The 10,365-nt window shown below is 41.0% G+C and overlaps 1 protein-coding gene across 2 annotated transcripts; it reads right to left on the bottom strand.

Moving 5' to 3' along the window:
* Positions 1-105: 105 nt before the first annotated feature.
* Positions 106-4,195, bottom strand: bcl7bb (BAF chromatin remodeling complex subunit BCL7B b). Of its 2 annotated transcripts, none has more exons than XM_048264705.1 (6): positions 3,465-4,195; positions 2,684-2,759; positions 2,258-2,360; positions 1,947-2,123; positions 1,156-1,235; positions 106-1,014 (listed from the first exon to the last, which is right to left on the bottom strand). In XM_048264705.1, the coding sequence occupies exons 1-6, from the start codon at positions 3,554-3,556 to the stop codon at positions 937-939; spliced, it is 606 nt and encodes a 201-aa protein (XP_048120662.1). In that variant the 5' UTR covers positions 3,557-4,195; the 3' UTR covers positions 106-936. The 2 variants fall into 2 exon arrangements, with proteins under 2 accessions (XP_048120662.1, XP_048120663.1); XM_048264706.1 differs by lacking the exon at positions 3,465-4,195 and adding an exon at positions 3,188-3,401.
* Positions 4,196-10,365: the final 6,170 nt, after the last annotated feature.

Genomic DNA, 10,365 nt, shown 5'->3' with positions numbered 1-10,365 from the left:
CATATGATATGCATCTTATAGCATATCTATCTAAATATGGACTTAAGCTTCTGCTCTACTGAAACACATGTACACCGGATCAAAAGTAAAAAAAAACCAAAAAAATAACTTTATATATTTGCATTTATTGACAGAAAAATATGATACAATTCTTGGCTTGTCGTGTAAACACTCTCCAGATGTGAACGTGAAAAAATCAAAATTAATTTTATAGCGAAAAATATATATAAAACATGGATAATGGTGGAAATACTTTGCATGAATGCAGCCGCATATCAGAAGTGCATAAGCAGAATGATGAGTGCTGGATGTGTTCCTTCAAGTTTACAAGTATAGTGCATACAGGAAGAAAACCAAAATATATACTGCATATGTGCGATAATGAATCGTTAGGCAATGAATATAGTTAAATGCAAGACAGTATACAAGGACCTTTAGCTGAGATTAAATAATGTTTACCAAGCCATACTTGCAAGCCACTCAACATGAGTATTACTTTGCTCTTCTCGTTAATTCGAGTATTTATATACATATACAAACTTCAAATTTCAAACTTTCAGCAGAGTTCCTTTTGGTATGGTGACAAAACATGACACCTTAGATTTGTTATTTGTGCTGTTCTTGACCTCTGAACACTTATGTCAGACACCTGGGATGAGGTGCTGCTATTTATAGGAAGAGACTGTCATGCACTTGTTTTCCATGGGGCGTGATATAAAAAGCAAAAAGCAAAAGCCAGTTGTGTATAGCTGCTGTGTACAACATCATTCTCCACCACAAACAGCAGAAAATGAAGAGGCAGATAATTTTGATGCTTTGCAAAGTACTAAAAAGGTGTAGGGTGTGTGTGTGTGTGTGTGTGTGTGTGTGTGTGTGTGTGTGTGTGTGTACTGGATGGAGTGGAGAAGTGGCCGCCTGACTGCAAAGGATTCTGGGCTAGCTCAGCACAGAGTTTTGATCTGTGGATGTTCTCTTCAGTGGTGGAACACCGGATGCCTCCTCCTCCTCCTCCTCCTGCAAAGACACAACACAGGGATACATAGAATGCCTACAGTACAGTGAATGGCCCATGGTCATTTGTAGTAAGGACATACTGTATATATGATATATATAAATTACATATGACACATTACATATGAAGACAAAGGGTCTCACTAAGTTGGAGAGTGGCTGCAGGTCTTCTTTGATCAGAGTTGGAGGTTCGTCAGTGACCTCAGAACTTGGTAGTGCTGGCTCTGGGACAGGAAGAGGCAACCATATTTCAGTTTGAAATTAAATAAAGTGTAGCATAAATGACTACTGTTACTATTATTATTATTATTATTATTATTATTATTATTATAGTACTAAGAGTTGTTGTAGTGTCAGTAAAACAAATGTATGAGTGATCATTTATGTAAAATTCTGTTTAATTTTGTTCAGGTCTGATATTCATGCACATGATGCACATGAGGTGTAATACAAACTTAAAGGTGCTCTAAGCAATTAAAACATGTTTTTTAGGCTAAACATTTTTTGTCACATACAGCAAACATCTCCTCACTATCCACTAGCTGCCTGTACCCCGAACACACCGTAAAAAAAATGCGGTCTCTATAGACAGCCCAGCCAATAACTGACGAGATGTGCGTTTAGGACTTTCAATTGCACGGGAGGGAGGGGGAGGGAGTAGTGAGCTATCTCTGTTTTGTTTGAACATCAACAGAAGGGACGTTGTCCAAAATCGCTTACATTACCTTTAATGTTAATGTAACTAATCTGAAGTTCATGTCCATGGAAATGTCAGATGAAGGAGTGGCAGTAAATGATAGAGTGACATCTAGTGGTCAGAAACTGAATTTGGACAACGTCACACGAAGCAGACCTTAAAACAAGATATCTCCTGTAGACATCATTTAATCATGTACTGCGAGGTCTGGTTTTAAAAGCCAACAAAAGTGCCCTACCCTCCATAGTCTCCTGTCCAAGTGTGGGGGGTTGTGAGTCCTCTATGCGGAAGAAAGAGGGCTGTGAGGAGGGGCTCACTGCACCACTGGCATGCTGGGGGCTGGAGTTTGTGCTGCTGTCCACTTTGGCACTGGGCTGGTAAGCATCTGACAAGAAACTCTGGTTACTGTTGTCATCTGTAGAATAGACAATAGAGAAGAAGAAGGAGGGAGAGAGAGAGAGAGAGTGAGTTAAACAATTTGAATACAGGGCCGGAAAATCAGTTGAACAATCTTCTTTTTTTTATTAACAGGTCAGAGAAAAGTATCACCTTGGAAGTCGAGAAGGACAGAGCGTGCGTTTTCCAGAACGACGTCTGTTGGGAACCCTTTTAATTCTTTCACTGCTCCACTCCGGCTTTTACTCTTGAATATCTGGGAGGGGTGCAGAGAGAGTGGTAAAAGGACACTGACTAATTCAAACTGCTAGTTATGTTTAATGTCACACATGACCAGTGGAGTCCATTCCACGTCACTTAAGTTGTGGTTTCTATATCATCTTTGTCCAAAAATAATAGCAGGTTACACACAGAGCACATTGATTGCAAAGAGACAGAGAGAGAGAGAGAGAGAATCTGATGGACATTCAACACCCTTGAAAAGGATATGATTCATCTCAAGGGGGGTTATCCTGCCAATAAAATTGTCAAGGACATAAAAATGTACAATAGACACAAGAAAGCCATGAGCCATGTTACCTGCTTGGTCTCAGATACAGGGACCCATTTAAATATTCTCAATGATGTGTCTCCAACCGTCACCCATTTCTTCTCCCTGCAGAAATGTTTTTTGTTTTTTTTTGTAATGGTCACAGCAAACAGTAAACACTCTCCTATGCTTCCCTGATCTGCTATGCTTTTGCATGCTATTTCACCTTATGTCAGTGACTTTCTAGGCTATTCCTCAGGTAGTAAGGAGATACTTCAAAAGTCTATTATAACAATTCATATCCTTGTTGATTTGGCACCCATTTTGCCCAACTAAATAGATAAGCCAGCATATCTGTGACTGTAGATTACAGACATCGTTGCTTCCTGTCCTCATGTTTACTGACAGCCAAACTGAATGTTGCCCATGTCCATCCTGTTCCATCAAACAGCCAATGATAAAAACAAGTCTTATCAAGAATAGGCTATACATAGCTCATAAATATAAGCTACAGGCAATATAATGAACAAATCTTTCAATGCAAATTAGCTTACATGTTTTATTTTATTTTTTTATCAAAAAGAAAACGACAGACGTCAGAGGACTAGCTACGTAGTTTACGTTTATTTCCTCCCAGCGGTTACATAACCGATTATCCCTCCCTCTGACGAAACGTGGCCCTGGACGATAAGCTATTGGCTGTCTCCTGTGTCTATCACTTGTCATTCAACTCCCGCCTTGGGCTCTGAAGTTTGTTTTGTAACATAGCGGGTGTCTCCTTACTAAAAAAAAAGAAACCTAACTATTTGCATTCTATTATTTCACTCTTACCATCTCCGGACTCTCTCGATAGCCGCCATCACCTTTTTGATGTCATCTTTTGCGCGACTCCGCGTCTCGGCTCGCACGGACCGTCCAGACATATTTTGATGCTTGATATTTTGTCAGAAGCCTTTTTTTCTTAGTTTTCCCTCCGACTCTGTCTTGCAGTTCTCTTCACAGTCTCGCGAGGCTTCATATCTCTCTCTCCCTCTCAACCCTCTCTCTCTGATATCCGTGTCACTTCAAGAGTCTGTGGCTCAAGTGTTTGACATGGAAGTTGGTAACGTCACCTTACTAAAATAATGGCATAAGCCATTTTTGACAATTTTAAAATGTTGGTTAACTTTTTTCTGTTTCCTCAAAAACCTGAAAAAAATACTTAAATACGAAAAGAAAAAATAAATACGATAAGGGTGATAAAACGAATCCATATTTTACCGATGTTGCTGCCTATGATAAATCCTAAACTAGAAGTCATGTCTGTTTTGTAATGTAGTGGGGAATGGAGAATGACCTCTGCTCATGTCCTGTCTCTCCTGTCTGGGCCTGCTACTCTGGAGGCAGCACGGCAAATGCAATAATGATTGTAAAGTTAAGGAACTTGGATAGCATGCAACAGCCCCAAAAAGTCACGAGTTCGATTCTGGCTGCCACTGTCGTGTCTTTAGCGGGGCATTTAACCCAGAGTTGCACCAGGGACACTGGACCATTGGTATCTATTAGTGGCTTTGAACAAAAGTGTCTGCTAAAAGCATAAATTAATAAATAAACATATTTAAAAATATTAAAAAGTGAAATGCAAACTGATCCCATATGTTTATTTGTGAGCACTGATGTTGTTGCTCTTAGGACATTCTGTTAAGAACAGACTTTCGGATGTAGGCCTAATCTCATTTTCACTGTGAGTGAAAGTGTGTAAGTGAGGGCTTTTTTGGAGGAGCTATAAGGGGTGGAAATGTGATAGGTATCTGGAGATAAGCCCTGCGAAACGAGCTCAACCTTTACTTTAATGCACAACTACCTTAAACAAGCACACATTTAAACATTTTACCTATCTAAAGTATAGTAGTCTAATACATTGCACATGTGTGCACACAGTAATACTGCATGCATTGGTGTCATAGCTATACTGTGGTGCATTGTGTGCCATCAAAAAATGTGTGCAGTCCACTTACATGCATGTCTTTTTTTATTTATCAGATCCAGTGTCATGCTCCTCACAGTCCTTGAACTATCTGTCCAGTCTCTGCACACATACAACCTCTTAGGTCTGGAAATGGCAAACACACAGGATTCAGATAAACAAAATCACATACTCAGTTTACACCATATTTAAACATTATCAACCCACTGTTCTGAGATGTTTGTAGGCTATGTGAAATTTAGCATTGTTCAAATTGTAATAGTACTTAACAGGTGTTTTATACGGTAGCCATTATCCTACCAATTGTCATTTTGGACCATAATTTACCATAGAGGTCTACCAAAGATAGCACCCAACACCTTGGTAGGTGTGTGAGATCACCTTCGTCCACAGTGATGTGGTCCAGTGATGTGGTGACAGTGATGGGGTCCAGTAGCACCATCAAGACCATGCTTCTTGATGAGATATAACCAACTGTCCCATCCTGAGAGAAGGGAATTGAGTCAGCCTCCAGGAGGAAAAGGCTGAAGTATTCAGATCTCATCGCAGGGAGGCCGGGTGGAGAGCCATCATACCAGACAGAAGTACGATGCCATGACTTTGTTGGCACATCAGCTGTTCTCCCTGCTGAGGGACTTAGGATAGAGGGGACACTAAAATGTAACATACTGTATGGTGTGTTATAATAATGTATTAAGGAATGTGTTCGTGGTGAAATTAGAAAATACATAATTTAGTCATGAGTGAGCTGAGTCCAAAGCACTACTGTCTTCCTAACGTTTGAGCCGAGTCGGGCCATCGCCAAAATGTCGCAGAGGAGTTGCCGTGTCCATAGCAACACAGAGGGCAATGAAATGAGCATGAAAACGGAGAGGGTCACCTGTGAAGAGAGAAATAGGACAGGTGTGTTTCTTCGTAATGTGAGGGGTGTTGGGGTGGCAAGAGTTTAACAAAGAGCCGTGTTCCTGTAGGTAGGCCATAGATCAATACACACAAAAAAAGAGATTTCATCCAGACAGCTTATATCTACACTCAACGGTCTACTTTTAGGCCATGGTGGTGAGCTTTGAAACTCGACCCAGCCAAGTGTTTTGTCGTGGCTGTTAACATACTGTATGGGCTGTCCAGTATGGTGTGTTATAATAATGTAATAAGCCTTCTAAATGTCAGCAACCCACTTGTGCATACATGTACATGTAAAAAAAAACCTCTGATAACATCAATTATCCAGTGACTCAATGATGCAAGCTTACTTGAGCTAACTTGTATATCTGACTCGCATATCTATTTCCTGAGATTAAAAAGGCCTGATTAAATTGTCTGTGTGCATCTGTGTGCTAACTGGCAGGGAAGCAAATGGATAGAATGGCCATGTTCAGGGAGATCACTGTGTTCCTGATGCTTCTCGTCGAAAACATTCACATCATCCTGACTCAGGATCCTGAGCTTGCTTTTGGATACCGTGGTGGACTGGTTTGGTTTGAGGTCCACTTCACTTATCGTCTCAGTAGTAAGGACTTTACAAGTCTCCTCTACAGGTACTCTAAAGATGGTGTCATACTGTTGATGAACTCCTCCGAGCCATCAGACCGACATTCAGGCTCTCTTCTGGCTACACGAGTGGACTACCAGGACAGTCGCTTCCAGCTGAGGAACTTGGCTGAGTTGGACAGCGGACACTATTTTACTGAGCGCTGGAGAAACGGTATACTCAGAGACAGCAGAGTCCATGAGTTGACTGTTTGCGGCAACCATCTTGAGTCAGCTGTGAAAATGTATGACAAGACTGAGTTGGTGGTGGAAAACTTCAACATAAAACAGGGTGACAGACTGATGGTGTACAAGGAAGCTAACATGAACAATATTGACACAAAGACACTAATACTGAACACAAGCCTGTCCTTTCATGGTAAACAAGATAACGTGAGTACTGAAGGAAAGGTGGAACAGCTTGGGAAATTGCTCGTCACAGTCTAATTACAATTATAAACACAGACAGAAAAGCATAAAAATGTAGCCCAATAAAGCAACACCAAAGAGTTTTTTGTACCTTAAAATAATGTTCCCAAAATTGTTTCAGTGGTTCATCAACTTGTAACAGGGTGAAGGGCACTTCTGCATTCGCTTCGCGGCCCTCTATCGGCTATAACCGCACTATGTAAGTTTGCCAGATCGGGTAGCGGATCTGTAGTTCAATAGATTGAGATATAAGAAACTACAAATTTGACTTGCATCTGATGTCACAATACATCAAACTTTTATAAAATCATGCAACTTTCTCTACCTTGTCTATGGACATCGTTATTTGCTAAGCCAGTGCTGGATAAACAAATAGTGTGCCTGGGACAGAGGAAAAGTTCTTTGGTGTTTCTTTAATATCTATAAATAAATAAATACATACATAATAATCTACTAAATAAGGTTTGTGCAATAGTGTACGTGTCAGTCAGCACCTCTGATAACATCAGGTCAATGATGAAAGGTTATTTCTGCTGAATTCAGGTTTTTGGATTCAGCAAAGTCATTTTTTCTTAGAAGCCTGATAGAACAACCTATGCCAACAAGTTAAGGTCTGTGTCTGTGTGTATAGCAAATTGAAGAATGGGCATGTTCATAGAGGTCACCTTCCAGTGCTTCTTAAGACATTCACCTCATTGTCTCTCAGGAACCTGTGCAGCTTCATTTTGGATACTAAGGTGGACGGGCTTGGTTTAAAGGAAACATTCAGTCTAACAATAACCTATAGGGTTAATTTGTAGATGATAACGAGTGTAAAGAGTCGTTGGGGATGTTTACAATGTTAATCGGAATAGTTTTGAGTAAGATTGCACTATGCATTTGCAATAAAATAGCGTATACCGATAGCCTATGGTGCAAATTCGCTATGTCAAAGTAAATCACTACTTAAGCCACTGACAAGATTAAAATATCCTCCTTTTCATCAATCTTCAATATGCTGGGTACACATTTAGCACTGAGGGGGTGCCCAATTCGTCAAAAACTGACATAGAGGATCATACTGCTACCCACAACAACATTTCTATAGTGCAATTAGGCATTCAAGCACTGGTAATGTCAGATATCACTATCTGGACAAAGGTGTATTGGTGATTTCACATCAGGGAACTGCCATGGGGCAAGCAGTCTGCCAAGGGTTGCCTAGGTGTTGGGTGCAATCCTTAGTGGAACATCTATGTTGCCGCCACCAATACAAGTATCTCTAGCGTAGTATAATGACCTCTGGGGAATGGTGAATGACCTCTGCTCATGTCCTGTCTCTGCCTCTCTGGGCCTACTATGCCAAGTTTTCCTAAGTGCATGTGTATTACTGGAGGCAGCACTGCAAACAGTGCAGTAATGATTTTTCATTAATTTTGGTATCTTATGCTGTAGTGTAGTAGCTAAGGAACTTGGATAGCATGCAATAGCCACAAAGCGTCATGAGTTCGATTCCTGGCTGCCACTGTCATGCCTTTGAGCGAGGCACTTAACCCAGGGACACTGGACCATCTGTTAGTGGCTTTGGACAAAAGTGTCTGCTAAAAGCATAGATTAATAATAAACCTATTTAAAAATATTAAAGAGCGAAATGCGAAATGATCCCATATGTTTATTTGTGAGCATTGAGGTTGTTTCTATTAGGACATTCTGTTAAGAACAGACATTTTTCAAACTAATCTCATTTTCACTGTGAGTGGAAGTGTGTGAGTGAGTGCTTTTTTGGAGGAGCTAAGGGGTGGAAATGTGATAGGTATCTGGAGATAAGCCCTGCAAAACTAGCTCAGCCTTTACTTTACCACAGCTACCTTAAACAAGCACACTTTTAAACATTTTACCTATCTAAAGTATAATAGTCTACATTGCACATGTGCGCACACAGTGTGTAATACTGCATACTATGCATTGGTGTCTTAGCTATACTGTGGTGCATTGTGTGCCATCAAAAAATGTGTGCAGTCCACGTCTTACATGCATGTCTTTTTTTATCAGATCCAGTGTCATGCTCCTCACAGTCCCTATAAACTGTCCAGTCTCTGCACACATAAAACCTCCTAGGTCTGGAAATGGCAAACACACAGCAATTTAGATAAACAAAAACACATAAAACTCAGTTTACACCATATTTAAACATACATATCAACCCAGTGTTCTAAGAAGTTTGTAGGCTATGTGAAATTTAGCATCGTTTAAATTGTAATAGTACTTAACAGGTGTTTTATGGTAGCCATTATCCTACCTATTGTCATTTTGGACCATAAGTTATAGAGATCTACCTAAGATAGCACCCAACAACTTGGTAAGTGTGTGAGATCACCAATACTTCGTCCACAGTGATGTGGTCCAGTGATGTGGTGACAGTGATGTGGTCCAGTAGCATCAAGACCATGCTTCTTGATGAGCTAACCAACTGTCCGCTGGTAGGACAGTTGGCCATACTGGTAGGCCATAGATCAATACACACAAAAAAAGAGATTTCATCCAGACAGCTTATATCTACACTCGACAGGTGGCTGATGCTGTTTGCTAACAAAAAAGTTGCTACGTCTAGTGTTAGCCCATGGTGGTGAGCTTTGAAACTCGACCCAGCCGAGTGTTTTGTCGTGGCTGTTAACATACTGTATGGGCTGTCCAGTATGGTGTATGGAGTGTTATAATAATGTAATAAGCTTCTAAATGTCAGCAACCCACTTGTGCATACATGTACATGTAAAAAACTCTGATAACATCAATTATCCAGTGACTCAATGAAGCTTACCTGAGCTAACTTGTATATCTGACTCGCATATCTATTTCCTGAGATTAAAAAGGCCTGAGCTGCATTAAATTGTCTGTGTGCATCTGTGTGCTAACTGGCAGGGAAGCAAATGGATTGAATGACCATGTTCAGGGAGATCATTGTGTTCCTGATGCTTCTCGTCAAAAACATTCACATCATCCTCACTCAGGATCCTGAGCTTGCTTTTGGATACCGTGGTGGACTGGTTTGGTTTGAGGTCCATTTCACTTATCGTCTGAGTAGTAAGGACTTTACAAGTCTCCTCTACAGGTACTCTGAAGATGGTGTCATACTGTTGATGAACTCCTCCGAGCCATCAGACCGACATTCAGGCTCTCTTCTGGCTACACGAGTGGACTACCAGGACAGTCGCTTCCGGCTGAGGAACTTGGCTGAGTTGGACAGCGGACACTATCTTACTGAGCGCCGGAGAAACGGTATACTCAGAGACAGCATGAGTCCATGAGTTGACTGTTTGCGGGAACCATCTTGAGTCAGCTGTGAAAATGTATGACAAGACTGAGTTGGTGGTGGAAAACTTCAACATAAAACAGGGTGACAGACTGATGGTGTACAAGGAAGCTAACATGAACAATATTGACACAAAGACACTAATACTGAACACAAGCCTGTCCCTTCATGGTAAACAAGATAACATGAGTACTGAAGGAAAGCTGTTCAGCAACAGCTCCACAATCAGCATTGTCACCATTGAAAATGTTAATTTCTCCCTGACCCTATCGAACCTCACACTGAATGACAGCGGACTTTATCGTTGCCATTCATTGGGATACATTGAAGGGAAGCCTAAGTTTTGTTTTGACAGAATCTTCCACTTGACAAAGAAGGACCCTTTTGGGATAGACTCCACTTTCTACAGAGTGTCCTCTTCCCTGATGGCCTGTGGTCTGCTGCGGATGATCTGTGCTGTGATCACTGTCCATCTGAGGGTCCGAGAAGGAGACCAAGCTTCCAAGGAGACACTGAGG

Source organism: Alosa alosa, chromosome 15 (assembly GCF_017589495.1).
Source record: "Alosa alosa isolate M-15738 ecotype Scorff River chromosome 15, AALO_Geno_1.1, whole genome shotgun sequence".
NCBI lineage: Eukaryota > Metazoa > Chordata > Actinopteri > Clupeiformes > Clupeidae > Alosa > Alosa alosa.
The sequence above is the reverse complement of the archived record's forward strand: the minus strand, read 5'-3'. Positions and strand labels throughout refer to the sequence as shown.